The 25,061-nt window shown below is 29.7% G+C and overlaps 2 protein-coding genes across 9 annotated transcripts in view; both read left to right on the top strand.

Annotated features, from left to right (window-relative positions):
- The window catches only part of LOC107441777 (uncharacterized), a 17,227-nt gene extending 15,027 nt beyond the window's left edge, over positions 1-2,200 (top strand). The window contains exon 4 of the mRNA XM_016055153.3: positions 1,512-2,200. Within this exon, the coding sequence (XP_015910639.1) occupies positions 1,512-2,131 (620 nt within the window). The 3' untranslated portion in view covers positions 2,132-2,200. The remainder of the gene's footprint in view (positions 1-1,511) is intronic.
- Positions 2,201-24,241: 22,041 nt separating this feature from the next.
- LOC107441775 (dynamin) overlaps positions 24,242-25,061 on the top strand; it is a 35,793-nt gene continuing 34,973 nt past the window's right edge. For all 8 annotated transcript variants that reach the window (XM_016055151.4, XM_016055150.4, XM_016055149.4 and 5 more), the window contains exon 1: positions 24,242-24,886. In XM_016055151.4, coding sequence (XP_015910637.1) covers positions 24,720-24,886 — 167 coding nt within the window. In that variant the 5' untranslated portion in view covers positions 24,242-24,719. The remainder of the gene's footprint in view (positions 24,887-25,061) is intronic.

Genomic DNA, 25,061 nt, shown 5'->3' with positions numbered 1-25,061 from the left:
TTATTAAAAGAAATGAAATATTAATGTATATTCTCAGTAGTTTTAATTTGCTAAACCAGGTAGTTTTTCAAGTAATAATTGTCTCTTATGTGAACTGAGGAAAAATATAATTTCCAGCTTTATTTTTTCAATTAGTAATTTTTTTTCCACTAAATGTTAAGTATCAATGTAATCGTTTTTATAATAATAGATTAGTACACAATTGTATGTCAACACATTATTTATTACCTTAAACTGTCTGGAATTTGTTATTAAAGGGTTGCGCTTGCGTAAAATTTACTATCGTCGAAATTCAGCTTTTTTTAGTTTTGGCTAATCTCATCCCTGATCTATATGAGAGATTTTTATACGTTGATTTTCATCGTCGCTGTCTCTTCGTCATCTTCGCTCGATTCTTTTTCATTACTGACGATATTAACGATCATTTCATCGGTAATCTCATGTTGTCCGTCAGCTCATTTTCCTGAGTGTTTGGAAGATAAAATTCCGATTTTTTTTTTCGGCAGTAGTTTTAAAAATGAAAAATAAACTAGAACAAAAAAATCCTTGAAATATTTTATAGCTCGGTTAAAGCGGAAACTCGGATAATCGGGACTCTACTGTACGTATTTCTTAATCTTTTGATAAACATCAAGCAAAATTATATAATAATAACAAAAATCAAGCAAAATGAAAATAAAGCGAAAACTAAAACAAAGTTGTACATTTTTCCCTCCATTAGTTTCAGAACATGTTTACATTCAAATGATGGTGTAAGTTTTCAATAATCAAATAATATGTGTGTATGTATATATAGTTGATGTATGTATATATAGATAGATATGAAAACAAAATAATGTATTTAGCAGCTAATACAAATATTATTTTTCTATATAATACAATTGGACCTGTCGTTTAAGGTTAACCATTTTTTTAGTACTCAAATATTTTTCTGCCCTCTATTGTACCAGCCTTGAGAAAGTACCTCTGATCATGTAGAAATATTGCTGTTTAACATTTTTAATGCAATGAAATGATCTTATAGTTATAAGAAAATGTTATGTTTACATTCAATTTAACAGCATTGTAACCATTTATTTTCCTGGATATTTTATTGTGAAAATTTCAAATCAAATAAATTGATCTTTAAATTGTCTTTTTTTTTTTTTAATTCATTATTTGCGAAATTTCAGAAAAACAAATGAAATTTTCAAACTGTAATAATAATGTTCTTTTGTGTGTGGATTAATGCAATTTTTGGAAAAACAATTGTGTGGCTAAAAATGGTCCTATATGGCAAAGACAACCAAATTGAATTTTATAGAAAGTATTGTATGAAAGCAAAATTACTTCCATCAATGTCCTGTAATAATCAAGAAAGTAATTAACGCAACCTCATTATTTCTTTAATTTCTTATTTTATTTATTTTAAATTTACATGCTGAATTACTGCTATTCTGTCATAGGTAGATTTTGTATTAAATACAAGATATATATATCATTAGTATAGCTAATAAAGATTTTTTTTTCAGACAAACGTAAAAGTCTTGGTCATTCTAATTCAGAAACGAGTAGAAAGCTTCTGACAAAACTAAAGAAGATAAAACAGAAGGCTAACAAAGTTAAAAAAGAAAAGCAAGTACTAAACCCTCACAAACCTACTCCAAAACAAGCTGAAGAGAAAAATCCAAAACCTGTTTATAACAAAGAAGGTAAAATAATCTACAGCAAACTAGACTTCACGGAAAATGGTGAAGTGGACAACAAAAAAAGTGAATTTTCTGGAAAAAATTATAAAAAGCTCCTGAAGAAGGCTGAGGCAAAAAAAGAAAAGATTAAAAGTTTAAAAGAAACAAACCCTGAACTAGCAGTTAATTTAGAAGAAAAGGAGAAATGGAAGAAGGCCATTCTAAAAGCTGAAAATGTAAAAGTTAAAGATGACCCTTCACTGTTAAAGAAGACCATCAAAAAAACTGAAAAGATTAAACAGAAGAAAGCCAAAGTATGGAAGGAAAGAAAGGAGCAGGTAGAAGGCAAAAAGCAAGCTCGTCAAGAGAAGAGGACCAAAAATATTGAAAAGAGAAAAAAGGCTAAACTAGATTCTAAGATAAAACGTGCAAAGAAGAAAGGTCGTGTCATACCTGGATTTTAATGTGGATTTTGTCATTATTGATGTCTGTACTCATGTAAATTTTATCTGAATATATCATCATCCACAACATCTTAGTGTAATCATTTATTTATCAGTTTGAAATTTTTCCTGGTCTGGAATCTATAAATTAAATATAAATAGAGGATGTTCTGTAGTCACTGCTCTTAACTTCAAATATAAAAATTCCCAACTTTTTCGCTTTTTTATGATTTTTCCCTGTCTTCCAATTTTAATTTAATTTTTATCCTATTTCTTTTATAACAGGACCGAGGACCAAACCTAGAGAAAAAACAGTTTGGTGGGGCAAGTTAAATCTTCTTTTAAAAAATGCGATATACGTTTTAATTTAGATATTTGATAAGATTAATGAAACTGCTATTTCATTTCTTTATATTGGTTCCAAGTAAAGTGTGCTTATTTTAAGGAACGAGGCTAATGATTCTAGTTGTTCAAACGAAGAACGATTCTAGTTGTTCATATGACAAAGAAGATCTGTCCAAGTCCATTTATCATTGAACGCATGGCACTCCAAATCAACTTTGCGTTTTTTAGGGTCAAAGTTTACAAATAAGTCAAATAATAATTTCACCATTATTTACATTATGTGTGTAATTTTTCCATACCCAATAAATGTTAGAACTCACGCCGGCAGAAAAATCCACTCGTTGGAGCTTAAAATGCGCAATCTGCCACATGTGAAGTATAATTCACCTACAGTAGATTCCATATGTCTGCTCCTCGAGAAAAACAGACCCTCGTTGGAACCAATCTACGGCTATTCTATAAAGAACTCAACATTTTACCAATTGAAGCTGTCTGTGCTAACTATTTCCATCAATTTATGCTTTGTAGAACAAAAATAGAGAAAGTAGAAAGGTCATCAACCAAAACCACGCGGATTCGCTCTGGAATCGTTGCTAATCAAGTGGGTCGAGAAATGTTTAAACTTCGGAATAACTCCGAAAACACAAGATTGAAAGGAAAAAAATCCATAATTAACTTCGGCTAGAATTAATTAATTATTTGAGGCAAATACGAAAGTATAAAATTGATAATCTAAAAAGTAATTCCGAAATGATAGAGAAAAAAAGTGTTTTTTCTTTCTTTTTTTTAAAAAAAAAAAAAAGTTTTGAGTAGCAATTTTATTGCAAATCCGATTTGTTACGGAAGAATTATTTAATCAATGTGATGTATTTGCCTGCTTTTTTAATTGGCTACAATTAGATCGAATTAATTTTTTAATATGATATTACGACATGGAAATTTCGAATCAGTAATCACTTTCAACGCTCTCGATATTATCGTATTTTGATCATTTTTTTTCTTTTACAGTTAATGCAATTGTTTTTCGCCTAATTTTTAAGATTTCGATATTCCTACGACACTCAAAATTTGAATTGCACTTTTTAGGTGATGACCATCGCTCGATACCATCGTAAATCATTGTTTCTCTCGTTTTTCGTCAATTATTACTACAAATTTTCTCTAGTTTTTCTAAAATCCTTATATTTTTTATACATTAACATGATTATTACAACATGCAAAATTCGATTACTGCATTCATTAGTCATTTTTTTGACGCCCCGATAAAACTGTTTTTTTTTTTTCGATAGACTTTTTCACTACTGCTACTGATTTCCACGTGGTTTCTTAAATCCCGAAATTTTCATACGATATTGTTCAGAAACGAGAAATTCAAATCTCATAATTACGGAGCAAGTACTCTTTGACAAGCGCTATTTGCGATAAATCCAGAGTTTCAATCTTTTTTTTTTTGCAGTTGGTTTTTGCATGATTTTTTAAAATCGCGATAATATTATGATAAGAGAATTTTTAATCACGCAACTACGTATTCACTGTTTGGCCGATAATTCTATTGTTTCACTTTTTGCAACAGTTATCACTATTGATTTTTGCATATTTTTTGTATGCATATACTTTTTCTCGCTATTTTTAATACGATATATTTAGATATTATTTATTACAACGCGTGAATTTTGAAACATACAATTAATTAACTTCTTTTTAATGCGTCCGATTAGTGCAAATCAATCTTTTCTCAGTTATTTCCAAGGATTTCACAGTTTTCAAAATCCCCCTTTTTTTCATACGATGGCGACTCTCGAAGTTGTAAAGATTTTATTTTATTTGTCATTTAAGTAAAAAAAAAAAAAGATTAAGTACTAAAAAAAACTATTCATTAAAATAAATTTCAGATAATTTCTTCCAGCAATCACATGTTTGGGTACGTTTTTGTGGCGTATTAAAATATCGATATTTTAAAAACCATGTAGAAATCTGTAACAATGGCTGTCAAACCAGATGGAATCGGTAATCGAATGGGTCAAAATAAAATGTGTTTACTCAAATAAGTTATTCGAAATTCGCGGTTCACTATAAAGTCATATTAAATACTTCAAATTTTAAAGGTCGTCGGGCTACCGAAGCGGGGGTGCCATCCCCTCCGCAGAGGATCAAAATTGTGATGGCATGTCTTCGGATCATCCTCCGGGATGTTTCCCAGACCGTCGCCAATAGCCCATTGTGCAGCTCTAGTGCGACGTAAATTAACAACAACAAATTTTATAAACAATATGAAATATGTAGCAATAACTACCAAAACACTCTGTCATAAAAAAAATGGGTAAAATTTAAAATTCATCAGAAAATTAATGGAAATTGATTTTGTTAATTAACCGTGTATCCTACTAAGCATCACCATCTGAAGTTTAAATAAAATTTCGCAAAATGAAAAAATAACAGAATCTTAAATAAAAATTATTTTCAAAACAGAATTCTAAAATAAATTAATTTTTGTTTCTCACATTGTTGATTCTCAAAAGTTGTAATCCATAAAATCATAAGCTTTTTTTTTTTTTTTCAAATTGTGTGTTTGAAAACCTGTAACATGTATTTCCATTGAAAATTTCTATACAATAGGTTTCTCAAAATAGTAAGTTAAGAATGATGGTCTGAAAATATCAAAACTTGTTTGATTGCAATTGTGAAGAGATAAAAAAAACAACTGATAAAAAGTTCCAAGTTGCTAATGAAATCTGTTTTAATGTTTTTCAATCTGCATTTCTCGTTAGTGATATTTTATACTTCACTTACTCCTTTTTTTTTTCCTATTTTAAATATATTAATTACTTCATTTTTGCCGATTATATTCAATTTGAACATTCTGAATATTTTTATATCAAGGATGATTGTATTCCGGGTTTTTCGTATCATCCCTCCAGGTTTAGAAACTAGGAGCAGGGTATGTGATTTTTTTTCGCGGAATTCCACGTATTTCAAATCTATTGATTTGCGGACTTCCGCGAATCAAAACTTTTAATACGACGAAATTTTCACCTCAATTTAAAATTTAAAGTAAGAATTAAGATCTACAATTTAAATTTTGAAATCTTTGCTAAATCGCGTTAACGAGACGTTTTCATACATGTGATTTTTTTTTTTTTTTGGTTTGTCGCATTTTCACNTTTTTTTTTTTTTTTTGGTTTGTCGCATTTTCAGTGTTTTTAATGTTTGAAAATATCGCGATTCATATTCACGCGATTTTAACATCTAACATCGATTTTCGTATTTACCTAATTTAAAAGTTATTCATTGGAATCGTATTCATATTATTTAAAAATCGTGCATCGCAATTCATATTCACCCAAGTTTTAAATTCAGCGTAGCTATTCGTATTCACTGCATCTAAAAATCATGCATCGCGATTCAAAAATCCAATATTGCGATTTGTATAGTCGCATTCGAAAATCTAATATCGCGATTCATATTCGCGCGGTTTTAAAACCCAATATCGTGATTTGTAATTTCGTGTTCTTAAAATCCAATGTCGTGATTCATTTTCAAGTGATTTTAAAATCCAATATCGCGATTCTTTAAGAACTTAACCAAGTTTTTTCTTAAATTAATTACTATAAAAGTGAAATATTCTTTATTGGTAGGTAGTTTAATTGTAAATCTTAGTTCAAAAAATTATATAAAATATGAAGATTATGTTTTGCACATAAAATTTTCAGGGTTTTTCAATATTGTGTCGCTATCACCCCTTGCTCATTACTCCTACAACTTTACCAAAAAGAAAAATTAATTACACACAAAAAAAAATTCAATCTTATGTATGTCTGAATTTTCATATTAAACGATTGTATGTAAGTAACACTAAACTAGGATTTTAAAAGGTTTACATAAAAAAGCTATGAGTTTAACTTATAGGTACATTTTTGACCGATCGACCTCGTATGCGTTGTCAAGCCACTTCTTTCTAGCCAAAAATTCATTTTCAAATTGGGATACTCTATTCAGTTCTTATTATATTGGATCAGTTTGAGTTATACAGTGAGATAACTAAACAATTTACTGTAAGTAATTTTGATTCGCTGATAGGATTTTTACGGCTTAGACATTTTGCATATAATTATTTAGCAATTTTTTTCTTATCAACATTTCTAGTTTTTTTTTTTTTTCAAATTAGTACAATTAAATTCATTTTCACCATAACTTTACTGTGATACGCTTAGTTTTTTCTCCCCTCTCNTTTTTTTTTTTGTCTCTCTTATTAGAACTTTAAAAATGTCAAATTTCACAGAAGCAGGTAATCAGATCAGAAAATAACATTGATTTACGATGAAATCGTCACTAATCGAGTGTATCGAAAGGTAATAACTCAAATTCAAAATTCTCGAATCATAATGACACCATATTAAAAACATCAAAGTATTAGAAAGCCTGTGTGAATGGATGAAAAACGATGGATAGCAGCAAAAAGAAAGGAAAGAAAAAGGGGCTTACGGTGGAATAAATTGTCTCAAATCAAGAGTGTCATAAAGTGTTTATTCATTAGTTATTTACTCGCGTATTATAATAACATATCAAAAATTATAAGAAGAAATACAATTGTAAGCGTTAAAAAATCGGAAACTTAGGAATCGTCCCGTACTGAGCTCATCAAAAGTGATAACTTAAATTCGAAATTTGTGTGTCATAATAACACTGTATTAAAAATATCGGAATTTGAAAAACTAAATAGAAATGGCGAATAAACGATTAGAAGACCAAACGAATTTTGAGAAAATCGGCAAAAATAAACCTTTTTAATTAATATATATTTATATATATATCGGGGGTTCACAATGACTGACGAAATAAGAATTTTTCAGACTAATTTGAAGGATATGAAAAATAGAAATTTATTTTAATCAAAATTGAAGCAATTAAATTATTGAAGTTTTAAATTCTAGAATGAAATTCAAAGTAACTTGCCTGAAAATGTCTAAAAAAGTTAACTTTATCAAGCATATCAAACTTCGAAACGACCTTTCAAACTTTTGGAAGTAAAATGATGAACTGACTGATTTGAAAAGCAGTAACAATTAAAATACTAATTTGAATTAAAACCTCTTCAATTATGCAAGAACATTGCTAACTTTTTGCTGCATAATTACTAAATTTTATAGATCTATGTATCAGGCGTAGTAAATGAAATTTTTAATTTCTTATTTAGAAGGTCGAAGTTATTTGCATAGCTAAGTAAAAAAAAGAATGTAAATAACAGGAATTTAATTACATTATCGGAAGAAAACCTTTTGAGGAAATGGAAAATAATAAATAAAGAACTACTCAAATATGCACGCATATTTAAATCTTAGCAAGGATTTTAGTTACAGTGTCTTTAGTACAGTTTTTAAGAATTTTTTTTATAACAAAAAATGCAATGTTTTTTTTCTTTCTTTTTTTAATAAAATAAACAATCAATATATTTTTCGGTCTGAATAGATATTTTTTATTTCCCAAAATCTCATCTCTCTGTAATTCTTAGTTCTTTTATTAAAATATTACAGAAACATTAAGAAATTATAGAGATGATGGCTTCAAATGGAGACAGAAAGGTAGGACAAAAGCAACTCATTTCTTGGCGTCAGAAATGACGGTGGCGACGTACTTAGTATTAATGGAAAATCGAGTCAGCTTTGACCTAAGCGGTCGTTTTGCTAACTCTGACGTTTACAAAGATCGATGCGCAAGATAAATCACCTTAGAAAATTTTCTCCAAATCTTACAATGCTTCCTTACAACAATATCTATTATACGATTAAAAGAAAAGTCGATTCCAGCGAAAACGTTTTTATGCTAATTAAATCTTTTTGTTAGGCATACAAATATCTATAAAATTCTTTGTCAGTTTTACACTATTAATTTTACGATGTGCCCATTTGAAATTACTTGTTAATTTACTCTTCCTGCAAATCTTTATTTGAATGCAAATTCCCTTTAAAAATATGTAAAACTAAAGCAAAAAATAATAATGGGAAGTTGACACAAACGGATGGTACCCATTTTCTTCTAGAACTAAATGGTATGTATTCAATCATATATTAGGCTTAAATAATCAGTTGGAAGAACCATAATATTGTGTTTATTTGCTGCCTACCTCAATAAGATGTTTATTTGAACAATATCTCATTCAAGCTAAAGCGAAGTATCGTATCATGTAATCAAATTTAAAGATCAACTTAGAACGCAATAAATTGAGAACGGTCGCAATAAATTGAAACAATGCTATGGTTCAAGCTATCTCAAATTTCTAATAGCTCAAATATCTTCTACGCCTCTTTACTTTCTATCAAAACTTATGTTTCTGTTACGTTACGTTAACATGTTTAGCGGACTTTGAAACGAACAGTAATAGTCAACTAAATTCTCAATCATATTAAATCGTTCTAAATGTAGAGATTAAAATTATGTGTTTAGTTGATGGAGGCCTACTGAAACTTATAAAACTATGCTTATGGTAATAACTGAAGCAAACATATTTTGCTAAGCTGCTTTCCGTCACATCACTTATTTTTACACATGTATCGTACATTGAAAAACAAATTTAGTACGAAAATAACTTTTTACATTAAGTAACATTTTTGAAATGCAGAATTTTTTAACGGACATTTTATTTCTGTAACATCCATTTAAATATAAAATGCATTCAATATTCAAATTTTTAATCCGTTTTCACATCCAACCTTAGGAAACATGTTAGAAGTTCCTTAGCATGTTTACAAATGACCTACATTTCATGCGACCTGCATGAAATCAACATATATATGTTAATTTTACAGTAATATTCTGTTTGTTATTAAATAATAATCATTACTACAAATTAAATTGCATACATTAATAAATTATGCTTCAATATGCCATCATTATTCTATAATTATACTATTGCGTTCAAATAAAATAATAATTTTTTACGTTTTTTCCTCCATCCTTTCTTATTTCTGATGTAAAAGCATTTTATTATGTTATTCTTGAAAATTAAACATTTGTTGAATGTTAAGAAATTTATTATTTTTTCTAACCGAAGCTTTAAAGAAATATTTCGTCAGAAATATATTTAACTATCTGTAAGAATTTTCAAAATTATGTTTTATACTAAAGCAAATTAATTTGAAATAATGTTCTTAACTACTTATTTTGCCAAATTCAAACCCTTCACGACTTCAATGTTAGAACGTGAATGTTAGAATAAATGGATTCCTTTCTAGAAAACCTGTATAAGTTTTAATACTGTTGGGATAGTCTTCTTGCAGGAAAAGCAAAAGATGAAAAATTGCGGTAATAAGCGTCATATAAAATCGATAAGCTATAATTTTTTTCTCCAATCCGAATAATGTGATAGTTGTTTGAGATTTATGTGCTGATACAGTTTTTTGTCATAAAATAATGACAGAAAAAGTCACTCTTCATGCGTATAAATTTTTTCAATATTAATGCGATTAAGAATACTTCAAATTAAATCCAATGTTTTTTTTGTTTTTTTTCTATTTCAAATCAATACAATAAAATTTAACTTAATAACCAACTTAACAACAACCTAATTCGTCGCCATGGAGAACTTTTTAAGTGAAATAAAACTCACCAGCTTTTGTAAGCTTTCGTATTTCTGTTCTTTAATTTAGTCATTAACTTAAGAGCCGCGGTGGCTCAGGGGATAGAGCTTGCACCTCCTAATGAGGTGTCATAGGTTCGAATATCAGCTGTGGCTGGTTGATACGAAATCTCCCATCTCGCACAGACCACACTGTTGAGAAAAAATATCCTGAGTGGTAGATGGATAATGGGTCAGAATTCCCTTGCCATCGGGCTAACCGTGAGAAGTTTTCGGGGTTTCCTCTCTATGTAACTCAAATGCGAGTTAGTTCTATCGAAAAGTTCTGGTTCACGAAGGCTATTTTGTTTCATTGCACGATCCAGGAGTTCAAATGTCATCGGTTTGGGTTCAAAGTCACTAGGCTACGGAGTTGAACACTGATAAACGTAAACTCAGAATCAAGTCGGCTTTTCAACGCCGATTTGTAGAGGTCTTTCAACTTTTCTAAATAAAATAAAAAATAATAAAACCTGATGGATAATTACAAATGCAATTTTACAACTGAATTTATGGCACCAAATATTATTTTATAAAACAATACTTTGACATTTATGCAATCATCTAATGCTGTCGTTTTCCTCAGTTGTTAAATAAATAAAAAATTCTGTTAATATGTTACAAAAAAGAAAAAATATTTAAAAATACATAATTATGAACAAAAATAAATGGAGAATAAAAAATATAATCAGCATTCCCGGGGTTTTATTTGAAATTCTGTTAATTGCTTAGTGTAAAAAAGATAGAAAAACCAAAAATTCATTGAATTTAAGTTTATTTTACTTCAGTAGTTTTTCATTTTCGCTTTTCGATATCTTTCACTATAACCACTTTTTCCCCCTTCTAATTTATTGCATAAACAAAGAATTGTAAAAAAAAAAAAGGAAACAAACGTTCTTTTGTTTTTAAAATTGATATGAATAATTTTTCTGAGTTGTCAAAAAGATAAGGCTATCTTTGTTAGATTTGTATGGCGAAATTATCTAAGTAAACTAAATATTTCTCAATTTCTATGTGAAGCCAAATATTAACTATATGCATTTACAATTTGCTCTTTGATAAAATTTTACTTTATTGTGGAAAAAATTTGCATGCGCATCTGTGGTTGTCTATTTTATCTCATTCCTTTGTATTAAAAAGTTGATTTCGGTTTTTGTTGCAACGATTTTTGATACTAAAATCACAACCGTCAGTTCGGTTTTTTTTGTTCTTTTTTAATCCGTTATTAATTGATAAACCGATTTAAAAAGTATAAAAAATAGATAAATCCAGGTCTGATATGTTTTTTTACACAACGGTACGCACGAGCAAAACTTCACGAAAGATTACTTAGCCATTCTGGGGTTTCAAAAATATACTATATTTTTTTTTTTTAAAAAAAAGGTTAATATGATTTTGGGTTGAAATTGAGAACTTTGTTACATTCGAGGGATTTTTTTTTTTATTGTAGAAATAGTAAAAATAAAATCCGCAACTGAAATGTTAAGAGCCGTAGTATCCCAGTAGTTTGAGAATTGAACTCCGGTAATATCGTGAGACTCCGCTAATATCGAATACATGTGATATAAGTGTTCATAAAATCTGCGGAATCGAAAATCCTGTGTTCGATCACTGATCAGTACCATGGGTACAGGGAGCAAGAGAAAGTTTCTTTCCCCTTCAGTTCTATGTCTAAATTGAGGAAGTCGAATGTGTGGTGCTGCCATCTATCCTTGTGGTTCTGAGCTAAGACATATTTTTACCCTAACGATGTTCTCTTGTCAAACGAAAGATGCCCCTCCTTACTTAATTCATAAGAGGCTAAGGGCTGGAAAGCTTAGCTAATCCAAGTGTCAATAGAAACAGCAACAACATGTTAATCCCGAATTTCGCGATTTTACTATGCGAAGTTATGAATCTCCGTGTTCGTGAGGTTAAGCGGGAGCTCCGGAATTTTCACTATTCGGCAAATTTTGCTTGGCCATTCGGCACATTAACGAAATTTTACCACCGTGAAAAAAATAAAAGAGTCAATTAAACTTTTCCGTATTGGAATTTTCATTCTTTTGGTTTACCGCTGGTACAACAAGTGGACCATTTTTAGGATTTTATTTCAACTCGGTATTCGATTACCTAATTATTTACAATTCGAATCATGGGATAGTTAAAAATTATTTCTTCATTTTAGCTAAGAATTAATTTCTTTTTTTTTCTTCTTATATTTATTTATCAAATGATTCATTATTTATTTGATTGACTTTAAATAAAAGAAGAACATTTCTCCTACCAGCCCATTGTGAGCTGGGGGATATTTGAGTTTAAGATTCTACAATTTCATGACCAACTGCCAGATTGTGGTCGTGTGGTCAGCGTTGTGTGTTGACCATGGGTTTCATGCCGTCATTGAGGCAGGGGTCGAACACCAGTTCTTTACAATAACAGTTCAGTGTCTTAACCACAAAGTTATCATGGCTCTCTTGTTTGCATGATTAACCAAGCATAAAATTGTTAAATCAGAAATATATTTCAGGCAAAAATTAACTCATTGTTAAAATATGACTAACAAACTAATTAAATATTCAAATATAAATTTTCTTAAAATTTCCGTGATATCAACACAAAGACGTACAGAGATATTTATTTAATAGATTGATCAGAATTTGTATAGAACTCTCCAAAAAAAAAAAAAATTAAATAAAAAACATATTCGCCTTCATCGTTTCTAAATAGCGGGTGCGCAATCTTAAAGACCCTAGAACGAATTATTCAAATTTTATGAAAATCGATTTTAAATGAGTATAAGAATTTAATAATATTTCCTTTTATCGAATTCATATTGATTGTTTTGTATTACAAAAAAATTGCGTATGAGACAGAAAGGGAGGAAAAGGAAGATTACAAACAAAGGAAACAAAATGAAAGGCTTCTTCCTTCACAAAATGCATTCGATTTAAGACGGTAGACGCCGTTTTCTATCGACAGCAACGCTTGTGCCACTATCAAAAGGTGATGGAAAAATTCAGCATTTTAATCGATTGTTCATCTCTTTAAGCTGATATAAAATAGATCTGTTGGAAGGGATACAAAATTGGCAGAAGAATAAGGCTATAAAACATATACTTCAAGCGATATTTTTCGTGTATCAAATGATTTAAGCTATAAATTAACTTTAAATAAAGCTGATATAAAATAGATCTGTTGGAAGAGATACAAAATTGGCAGAAGAATAAGGATATAAAACATATACTTCAAGCGATATTTTTCGTGTATCAACTGATTTAAGCTATAATTAACTTTAAATAAAGCTGATATAAAATATATCTGTTGGAAGGTATACAAAATTGGCAGAAGAATAAGGATATAAAACATATACTTCAAGCGATATTTTTCGTGTATCAAATGATTTAAGCTATAATTAACTTTAAATAAAGCTGATATAAAATAGATCTGTTGGAAGAGATACAAAATTGCAGAAGAATAAGGATATAAAACGTATACTTCAAGCGATATTTTTCGTGTATCAAATGATTTAAGCTATAATTAACTTTAAATAAATTTCGATTATTGTACATAATATATCTAATATTGATATTAATATTTTAATCTAAATCATATACGGGTTGTTTCGTAAAGACTACCCTTAATGAGTATTTTAAGAACCCTTTTCAAAAATGATGTCAAAGTACATGAGTTGTAATTTATTAAGAGAAGAAAAAATAAGAACTCTACCAAAATTTGAAAAGTCACTATTAAGAAAGGAGCGTGTATGAAATATCAAAAGTTGATTAATTGCCGGTTCAAACGTAGGGTGTCTTATGTAATGATCTTTCAACTCTTCTCCATTTTTTCTGCAATCAAACAGGTTTGAAAAGCAAGCATGCTCGCCTTCCCTTATAGTGATTTGTCCAACTTTGTTAATAATTTTTTTCCCTCGTTCAAATTTAATTTGTGACCCTAGCGTACACACTTTTTTTGGCTTCAGGTTTGGCAAGGAATTTAAAAGGTAGCGTCTGCTACTATGATTAACTAAACTTTGATAAAATCGAATGTGGGATATATAACTGTAAACTTCTTAAAATATTTAACATTTCTTAACCGGTCCATTCACTATGTGTTAATGTAAGTAGTACTATGAGGTTCTTAATTCTCAGTTGTGTAGTTTCTCTATCCGCTGTTCTTCATTATTTCTTCCTTGTTCTACAAATGTAGTATTCAGAATTAGTTTCGGAAAGAAGTTAAAGACGACAATAATTTTGGTGATGACAAACATCAAATTATACATTTCTATACCTTACAATTTCTCTTTCATTTTTAAGTCATCTGGCACTTATCGGCAAATAAAATGTTCGAATTTTAATGAAATTGAATTTTAATTCAATTATATATATTTTTTTTCAGATGGCTTCGTCAATATTAAACTTTCAAATTACTTTCCAAATACTTCATTAATAACCATGAGTATTAGATAGGAACATATACAGATTTTAAGAAAAATGGCCTTTTAATGACCCATGCATCTATTTGTTATAATCATTACCTCTAATTATGTAACCTTTAAATGAACCAGAAAAATGAAATTAATACTACTTCACTGCTAAAATAGTGAGAAGTAATTTCGCTATCGATTACCTGATAGATCAAAAATGAATACTTGCTACGTCAGCATGAATTGCAGTGAATAAAAGCAGGTATGGATTATTTTATCTGTACTTTGCCCTACATAAATTGAGTTAGAGTTTTAGATGAATGTGAAAGCGATCACGAAAAAGTGCGTGATTATTGAAAATTTTGATTGTTTCACTTTCAGCTGACGAAACATATGCTCTTACGTAGCAACAAAGTTTTAAGTAAAATATAACATTGAAAAAAAAATTGCTTTCATTAGTAACAAAAACAGTAATTCGCTATCAAAACAAGGTGCGAACTAAAGGCTATAGAAAAAATATAAGCAAACTATAGAAAAAATATAAGCATTTGTTTTTTAAAAAATAAAATAATCGAAGTCATCCAGTTTTTCCAAAAAAAAAAAAAATTAGCAAAGGGTAGAAAAACGCTTCTATGTTTATTCTATATCACCGCAAATCGTTTATTAGTCGTTCTAAGCCTTAGAAAACTACTCAATCTATAGTTCAATGTGTAGTATTTAGTTGCATTGCACCAAATTGTAAGTAGAATATTTAAAAATGGGAAAAAATAGGTATGTTTATGTATCGTCCTCTAAATAATTATACAAGAGAGGGTATTGTGTAATCACCGCGCTTAGCCGATGCAACATATATAGCGTTACGAACGTAGTATGTACTGCCATAGTCTGTAAAAAAAAGTCTTTCGTCTTGCTACCAAGCACGATTGCTTATACGCTCATCTTTTCCGTCTTAAAATAGTGGATATAATCCTGCCTGCCCCCTCTGCCGCAACGGTGCGACGATGAATGCTGGACATCTTCTCAACTGTTCAATTCTCACAAAGAACTTTTGTTCCATTTAAGTTCTTGATTTAATTTTTGTGCTTGATGTTTTGTTTTTGTATTTTGCATATTTCATATCTTTCTGTATTTGTATTTTTCTTTTCTTTTGATCTCTGTACGGCGTTAGGATAATGTCTATATCCCCTGCTGCATTGGAAATAAAAATAAAAAAAGTCTGCACAAAAATAACAACTGGTTCAGAGTTTGTATCTTCTTTGAAAGGCGAAACGCTTATAGTTCATTTTCTAAAAGTGAGTACCACCCTAAATCGGTAAATAACATTGTAAAAATTGTACTGGCATATTTTTAGAATTATTGCAAAAATAGTATGCACGTTAGTACCGTCATGAATATTTAAGTGAGTAAAAAATAAAAATGTCATCAAGGTTCGACAAATCGGCAATATTGAAAATAAGATTGCCGAGTGCAACATAAAACTTTACTTTCCTCTGGCAAACAAACATGTATTTGATGTTTGTTTGTTTTTATCTTATATTTCTCGTTAATAATTAGTAAGGATTTGAAAACGTTTCTCTGCATCTATTGCTTAAACATCAATTTGTGCTCCCTATGTGTATGTTTTTTTTTATCTCATTTTGGACCACATTTCCAAAAATACATATTAAAAATGCTGATTACGGAATACCAGCAAAAAATTAATTCATGAGCATTTTTTTTAATGAATGAATGATAAAAATAGAATTATAAAAACGCCTAAAACTTCAGAAACATTACACAGCATAGGTAAAACGTACGTATAAATTTAAAAGCAAGAGAGAATGGACGCCAACTGTGAAAAACATTTCTCTATATAAATAAGTATTTGATTTGTTGTGTGTATCAAAAATTGAGCATTATAAATTAGAATTATTAGTCTAGATCTTTCTACGAGTAAAGGAAAATTGCTGTTCCGTCAGATATCTACAAGTATAATAGAATTGTTGATGAATATCCAAAGTATTTCCTCTTATGCGATAAAAGGGAAATAAATTCTACAACCGCAGGAAGTTCAACTTTTGGTCGCGTGTAATTGCTATAGTGATACAATGAAGGGGAAAAAAATTAATTACTTGTTAAAAATGTGGTCATTATAGCGAAGCCACTCTTTCAAACACATAAATTTTATTTACAAACAAATGTGAACCTCCTTAAATGTCGTGTTTACGTTTTTTACGAATTCTTCCGCTACACTTTGTTAAGAACTCTCCGAACACATAACTAAAAAAAGAAAAATGCACGTGTAGTAACACTTAAGCGAAATTATTGGGTAAGGCTTCCAAGAGCCTCTCTTTCACAGCCTTTGCGTGGGCTCCAAATTGCTAGAAGATAAAAGATCTCGTACAGAAACCGGATATCGTAAATGCAGATGAAATTAGTCATAAAACTAATAGATTTAATGTAATATGTATTGATGACTTGAAATTACCCTTTCATTTACTCATAAAACTTGTCTGTCGAATCTTTGAAAATTCTCGCCTGGAAGATATGATTCCTTTCGCATCTGAACACTTTTCTTCTGATTGGAAAAATCAATGCAATGCACAGTGGGCCAGCATCCAAGGTTTCGTGGCCAAAATTAGTATTTCGGTAAAATTTGTTTCAAAATTGGGGGGTTTTTATTTAGGGTTTTCATGTGCAGGTAAATTGTATTCATAGTTGAAATTTTGAAATACACTAAAAATACCAACGAAAAAAACAAGATGGCGGCTGAAATATGGCGAGCAAAAAAATATATAAATAAAATTGAACCTTTAAATAATTAAATATAGCAGTGGAAATATAATAATTTTCGTAATTTTATATTAAAAATGAAAAGCAAATTATATTTCCGAAGTAATATTACAAAATAACGCGAATTAATTACAAAATAACGCGAAAACATGAAGAAAAAAAACATAATTTTTGTTTTTCGGTATATTTAGTCCACCTTTGCAATACGGGCAAAATGGGGCAGGTTTTCTCGAAAGAAGAAACATCAAAGAAGACAACAAAAAAAAGTTTAGCTAATTACCTCGTGGAACTTTTTGAAGATAAGTTTCGTAAGTAATTCAAACATTGTAAAATGTCAAATGATAAGGTATAAACTGTAAGTTTGTCAAGAGTATTAACTAATCCAACAAATTGAAAAATTGTACTATAATTTCAGACTAATTACTCTGAGGAAAATGTAACAGAAAGGTGAAATTTCTATATATATTTCTGAAATATAAATTTAAAAATTACAATTAAAAAAAAAATTTTAACATATTTTTCACTACATTGTACTCTCGTCGGTCCAAAAAGTAAATTATAATGTTTGGAATGATTATGAATACTTAATTTGGGCGATATTAAAGCTGCCTAAACATATTTTAGTTGAAATTTAATTTTTGACTTTTGGCAAAAGATCATGGTCTTCTGGCCCACTGTACAATATGTAAATAGTTAGTCAAAAAGTTATCCAACCTGCATACAGCAAAATAAAATATTTCCATGTCATTAGTTATTATTACTATTCAATAAATCATAGAGGTATATAATAACAGTAAATATAGATTAAGAATGAAAATTATAATTCAGAATCATAGAATATTACTTTTTTTATTGATGTTATTTGTGTGAATTTGCATCTAACACAAATCTGCATTTACGTTACTCGAAGAATAAAACAACAAAAACCTTTTAAGTCCTTGATCCTTTTATTATTGCGAATAATTTTTATCAGCACTGTGAATCACCACGAAAATAGTTTCATGAAAATTATTATCAAAGATTTTTGATAATATCCTCAAAAAAAATTAACTAATACTTACCTCGTTACAAAGATTTTGCGGAAAAAATTTCCTAAAAAGGCAATAACTGTAAATAAAGGAACAAACTGTTCTATAAAAACAATATCGACGTCATGCGTTTATGAAAATTATCTCCCGCTTTTAATCCTTTGTGGTGTGGTACGGAGAGCTTAAATTTGACCAAAATTTCAGTCGAAAAGTCTTAAAAATTGTTGTCAGAATTAAAAAATTCGCTTTATCTTTATAGCTTTCAAAATTTAAAGTGACCTCAGTATTTAAACGATAAAAACTATTATATTTTTTGTATGTATCTACGAAAATATTGGTTTCATCATGAAACCACCGTGAATAAAGGGATTTACAGTAGATTCAACCTTCAACTACATTAATCTGGGTCTTACAACTCCCTTTTAAGTTTTCTATCTATTGAATTTCCTATTCCTTTCTATTTCTATAACCTTTCACGCTCGAAGTTTCAAGACGTAATGATTATTATTATTATTACAAAGGAGAGATATACAGAGTGTTCCGTAATTGCTATACTAAATATGCAGATTTAGTGTACTTATCTGAGAATAATACGTGCATCTGAGGTCACAAATTAATGTGAATAAGTAGCAAAAAAGATTTATCAGGTAAACAAACTGACTTTGATAATTTCCTCCCACCTTCTTCACTAGTGATTTGGCCAATTTCACTCGCGTTTTCGTGTATTTCTCGTTTAAATATTAAGTTGTAAATCTTAATGAGCATATTTTTAACAAGACTTATGACAAGGATATAAAAAAATATATATCAAGAGCAGTGGTTAAGGAACATTTGTATTACTTACTACAATTATTTTCGTCCATTAATTACGGAGAAACATAATTTGAGTATTATATAATATTGAATTATGTTTAAATCATTAACTTTAGGTTTCGATGCTATTCGAGTATGTTTGTATACAGGCAGTTTAGAGCATTTGCTTTAGAACATTTAGGGTGTATTCAGGCATATTAGAGGGGGGAGAGAGATCCTAGCCCCTTACTATTTAACTTTCAGAACTTCCATTTTCATCCATAGTATGACTTAAAAACTATTTAGAAAGTGAAAAATAAATATTTAAATTTTTTGTTTTCAGAATTAGAAATTGAAAGCAATTTTTATAAATCTATTTATTTATTTTGATCCAAAGGTTCTTCAAATCTGTGACATTATTTAAAAAAATGAAATATTTCTGAGGGTTTAAAACAGATAACTACTTTTAAGATAATAATGTTGAGTAATTAATTTTATTAATGTAAATTATGCATAGCAATGTTAGAAGAAGTAAAAACTATTCGATAATTTAGGCAATAACCTGAAAGAACGTTTATGACGATTTTTCCCATATTTTTCAGATTGTGACTACTAGGACTTAGGTAAATAACGAGTTCAGGGAGTTCAAACACCCCCATTGTATGTGACAGTTTTCTGTTTTTTTCGCTTGATGATTTTTGTCTTCAGTTTTAGAAAAAAATTATTTTAATATTTTATTGGGTGCAAAGCAATAATTAAGAATTCCCATGACAATTCCTACCGACCCTCTTGTAATTCCTTTTAAAAAAAAAAAATTATTTGCCCTTGTTATGTTATCCTGCAGTCAAAAAAGCAATGAGACTGTCTATTCACAGATGAAAATAGATTTCAAAGTACCCTTTCCTTTTTGATTTTCCTGCTTTTTACCACTCACAAAGCTTCCCTGACCACTCATTTAGCCGCCTCATTTTAATATGCCGCCTCTATGGGAAAAGATTTGTTCTCCAAATTGTCTCTATTTTACATATTGCTTAGAGCTCTTTATGTCCTCCATCTACAAACCATGTGACAAATAGCCTGAAACAAAGAATTTTCTAGGACTGTCTTTCTGTGGATTCTTCTTTAAAGGACATAAAATAACTCTGTTGAAATTTTTTCTGTCTTTCCATATTGGTGGATATATCTTGATATTTCGAAATATTTAGACCAAAACAAAGAAAATTGTCGTTTCAGCGGAAATATTTGAAAATGAGCTATTGCGAAAAAAGATCACTACACCTGTTTTCTTCTATCTTCTTCACGAGGCTTCTAAAAGGTTTTACTCATAATAACATCGTAAGCGGGTATTTTTCGATATTATCGATTGTCGTTTTTCATCGATATTATAGTTTCTTGATTTTCTACATATTTAGTCAATATTTCTAAACATTATCGTTTGTCAGTATTTCTCGATATTTACCGTATGATCGATATTTTTCGCTCTTTTTCGTATTTACGAAATATTGCGAAAAATATTTTTTATATCAGTGTCGCGATATATTTAAATTATCAATGTTTGATGATATATCGTCGAACTCTCAAGATCACGTGTTTTTCGTATTTTATTCATGCAATGCTGTGGTTTAGAAAGAGAACATTAATACCCTTTAAGGTTACAACTTTTTAGATAAAGTTAAAATTTTATACACAAATATAAATGCTGCAGAAGACAGCCGGGTCAATGTGGAGCTGTGAAGAAGTGAATTCGTGTAGGCGAAAATAAAGAGGAAACTGCTAAGCGACTAGTCCGCCGTGTACAATTTTTACTCCCATTCCTATTCTCTTTAACTTGTTTCCAAAATACTGATGCCATAGATTCAAAACAATGCTGCCGAATGTGATAGAATCAATGTGGAGCCGTGAAGCGGTGATTTCATGAAAGCGGAATAAAATAGGGAACGACGAAGCAGTTAATTCGTGTAGGTTATAGGTTCTCAGCCTTTTTCAGCTCACTGCCCATTTCGCTAGTAAAAAAAATTTTCAACACCCCCTCTCTCATATCAAAGTTTTTAAACAAAAGTTTATTAAACAAATTTGAAAAAAAATCTTTTCTTTTTTTTTAAAATTCTTTAGAATTTTTGTTCTGATTCCCTTTTAAACTTATCGTTATTCATTAACTAGCCAATTCTACCAAACAATGAATTTATATTTTAACTTTTCTTTAACTATTTTTTATTGTTAAAATGCAAAAATTAATGTTTTTCGCGCATGCGCAGTAAAAAAGAACTACATTAAATGTTCACGTGAGCAGCAATCCCTGTGCTAAAACATATAATCATCATTTCAGTTTTAAAAACTTTTCTTCCAACATTTTTTTCTTTCCAATTTTAAAGCTTTATTAATTATTCTGTTAAACAACTTGTTTCAACAACAGCAGATTAGTTTTGTCTTCATATTATTTTATTTATTTATTAATTAATTAAATTTTTTTTATAGAAAAGGCTTCAAATTATATGAAAGTTATAAGTCTTTTTTCTATAATATAGGTACCTTATTATCCTAAACAATTTTATTTTTATAGTATTGAAAGTTCGAAAATATTGTTTTCTATTTCAGTTATACCGATAGATGCATGTATTACACAAAGCATGGCACCAGAAAGCAGTGTTATTCACGAAGTTAATTTCAGAAATGAAAAGCATAAAATAAAAATGAGATATATTAAAACTTTTTCATAAAATTATTTAATCCCACTCCGGATATGCCATTAACAGAAGTTAAACAATAATCCAAAATAAAAATAAGAAATTTAAAAAAATAATAGTAACTTAATATTTGTTCGTTCTTAGAAATGAAGTTCATAGAAAAAAGTCATATAATCAATTTTAAAAAATTCCCAAAAATCTATTGAGATTTTAAAAGTGATCTCTTTTTTTGGATCCCGTGAAATCTTTTGCCCAGAGCCTCGAAAAATCCAGCAATGGCTCTGACTATGTATGCTTTAAATACAATTTTGGACTTGTACTTGTACCTATTTAAAGGATCATACATTACTCTCTAGAAAAGTGAAGCCTTATTTCTTATGTAATTCTTTAACTCCGAATCGAATGAAATCAAAACCAATTGGATAATGTAGTTATGAGAGTTTTATGCGTGAATATAAGTCCAAAACTGCCCCTATTTATCCAATGCAATACAATCCTAAATAGTACACTTGCCGAAATAACATTCTAACTTCATGTTCGATTTCCAGTTTTGTGAGTGTTTTTACACTAGATTCAATTTCACCATTCAATTTGGAAAAATTCAATTTGGAAATTTGGAAAAATATTTTACACTTTTGAACCATTTTTAGTAGCATCCTCACGAAGAACTCCTTTTGCACTATCAGAATAGCGGTTTAAACGATTAGAATATCATTTAATTCCGACCGAATCATCCTAGTATCATTCAGAAAATAATATTTTAAATTTTTTAACTTATGAAACAGTGAATGATATGAAACATTTTTATTGGATTTACAATTTCATGCTTCAAATTTATTTGGAAGTTTTCAGAAATTGTGTCATTTTTGTGATATTTGATAATTTTTAATTGAAAATTTTTTTCATAAATTTTTAATGGTTGAAATTATTGGTTAGGAGGTCTAGAATGTGATATATGATACATTGAAAATAAATATAACAGTATGTTAAATATAATTTGAAAAATATTTATAATCAATCTAGATTAGACTAAATTTCTCGTGAGCCTACTATTGCTATTAAATTTATTGCTTTAAGCATTTATATCTTTGTTCCATAGTAATATTTTGTTCTGAAAAAATTTGTACATTAAAACAAAATGAAAGTTATAAAGCCTGTACATATTTAATGATCTGTGTGTGCTTTTCTCAGTGTTACATCTCTAAATTCAGTGAAAATTTATCTGCCTTGCGTTTTTTTAATAGAAAATTAAATTTTGAATTTTATGAGTAATATTAATTTTTTTAAATACTTTATAATAGGTTTAATTTACTTAGAAGTTCCTGAAAAAAAATTCAATTACTTGACTAGTTTCGATGTCCGCTCGCCATTTTGATCGGATACTGCAATCTCTTGGTGCTTTTTTTTCTGTGCAAAATGACAAAAATTCACATGGCTCGATGAAAATTTCATAAATAATTTAATGTGTTATCACCTAGCTACTAAATACTACAATAATGAAGCTTTTATGTTTCTCATTTCTGTGATGGAATTGGGATCTAGGTTTTTTTTACTTACTTGGAGATAAAATTTTGATGGCCACAGATCTCTCTGCATTAGCTAGCGCAACCAGCACAGATCAAGCAGTCCTTCTTTCAGAGTCTTTCTTCTTGACTTAGCGTCCCGCAGTGGACTGATCGTTATAAGACACGATTCCCAGCAGATCACCGAAGTCAAGCATCACTGGCTGCGGTCAGTGTGCGGGTGGGTGACCACTTGGATCAGTCTGCGTAGGGACCGAGGGTGTGCGGTATTGGTCGTCGTTAAACTGTTCTACCGAAAGTGCTCGACTTCGCATGCAGATCGTCGGGCTACCGAAGCGAGGGTGCCATCCCCTCTGCAGAGGATCAAAATTGTGGTGGTATGTCTTCGGATCAATTCATGGATGTTTCCCAGACCGTCGCCAATTGGGTATAATATGAAAAAAACACAACTACTTCGATTTAGTAGGAACAACATATGACGCAATGCTAAACGAATGGAATTTAGTTGTTGTTTATTTAGTTATTGTTATTAGTAGTTGTTGTTATTTGTTTTAGTTGTTGTTGTTTATTTAGTTGTATTTAGTTTCAATAACTTTTCTTTATAATGCAATAAAATCTGGCGAGCAGCTATTTAAACGATCGAACACTTCGTTTGTTTATTTGTGGCTTGAAGTTAGGCTCGCAGAAAATGCCGTTCATGGGTTAAATTTAGTAGGAACAACACAACCTGTGACGTAGGCTATATTATACCCAATAGCTCATTGTGCAGCTCTAGTGCGACGTAAAATGAACTACTACTACTCTTGACTTTATGCCTATTGTGGTTAGTTTCGGTTCTAAATAATTAGCTTTCCCTAAGCATGGCCAAAACTCAAAAGCAAATTTTTAAAAAATACTACCCCTCCTCCGAATTAATGTGTGAAAATTTATCCATCAAAAGTTGGCAACAGAACAGTGTTGCCAAATTATTACACGAAAAAGACAATTAGTTTTTGTTTTCATTGGTTTTATTTTCTGATATTTTATTAAGGGAATGTTTGTCTTCCTTTATTTTTAATAATCGAAGGGAAGCAGGAAATAAAATTAGTTTAGATAAGTAATACATGCATTGATCAAGCAGGATTGAATTATATGAAATATAATTTTATTAAAAAGAGAGAAAAAAAATCCAAAGCTTGTTGAAGAAAAACTAAGTTTGAAAACCTAACACTACTTCAACTTAATTTTTGTTTAAAAGAAAATTATTAATATCGACTCTTTTCTTCTTTTATGGGCATATATTTTTTCTTTAAAATTATTGTTAGCGCATGCGGATAAGAGCATGTACCAACCACCGAGTGACCATTGATCTTTTCTCCGCCTCCTACAACAGCAGTAATGCGTTAGATATTCACGGTAACAAATGTTTGGTTGTGAATTGCTAATGGGAATCGCTTGACCCAAGCAAAATGAGTACTGGAAACGTTGGTATGGAAGGTTTAATTCCCATAGTAAATAAACTACAGGATGCATTTACTAATCTTGGAGTCAATTTGTCTCTTGATTTGCCACAGATAGCAGTCATCGGGGGTCAGAGCGCAGGCAAAAGTAGTGTTTTGGAAAATTTCGTTGGAAGGTAAGGTTTTTTAGAATTTGATAAGTAAAATATTTAAAAAAAATGTCAACATTCTATTAATTTATAAACTTTAATATTAATGTTCTTATATAGAGCCTCTAAAACTGATCAATTGGTTTGAGAAAACATTTGTATAAAGTTATTTTCTGATTTTCTTTACTTGTACATTAAATTT

The sequence above is a fragment of the Parasteatoda tepidariorum genome, chromosome 4, assembly GCF_043381705.1.
Source record: "Parasteatoda tepidariorum isolate YZ-2023 chromosome 4, CAS_Ptep_4.0, whole genome shotgun sequence".
Classification (NCBI taxonomy): domain Eukaryota; kingdom Metazoa; phylum Arthropoda; class Arachnida; order Araneae; family Theridiidae; genus Parasteatoda; species Parasteatoda tepidariorum.
This window is presented reverse-complemented; position numbering and strand designations above follow the sequence as displayed.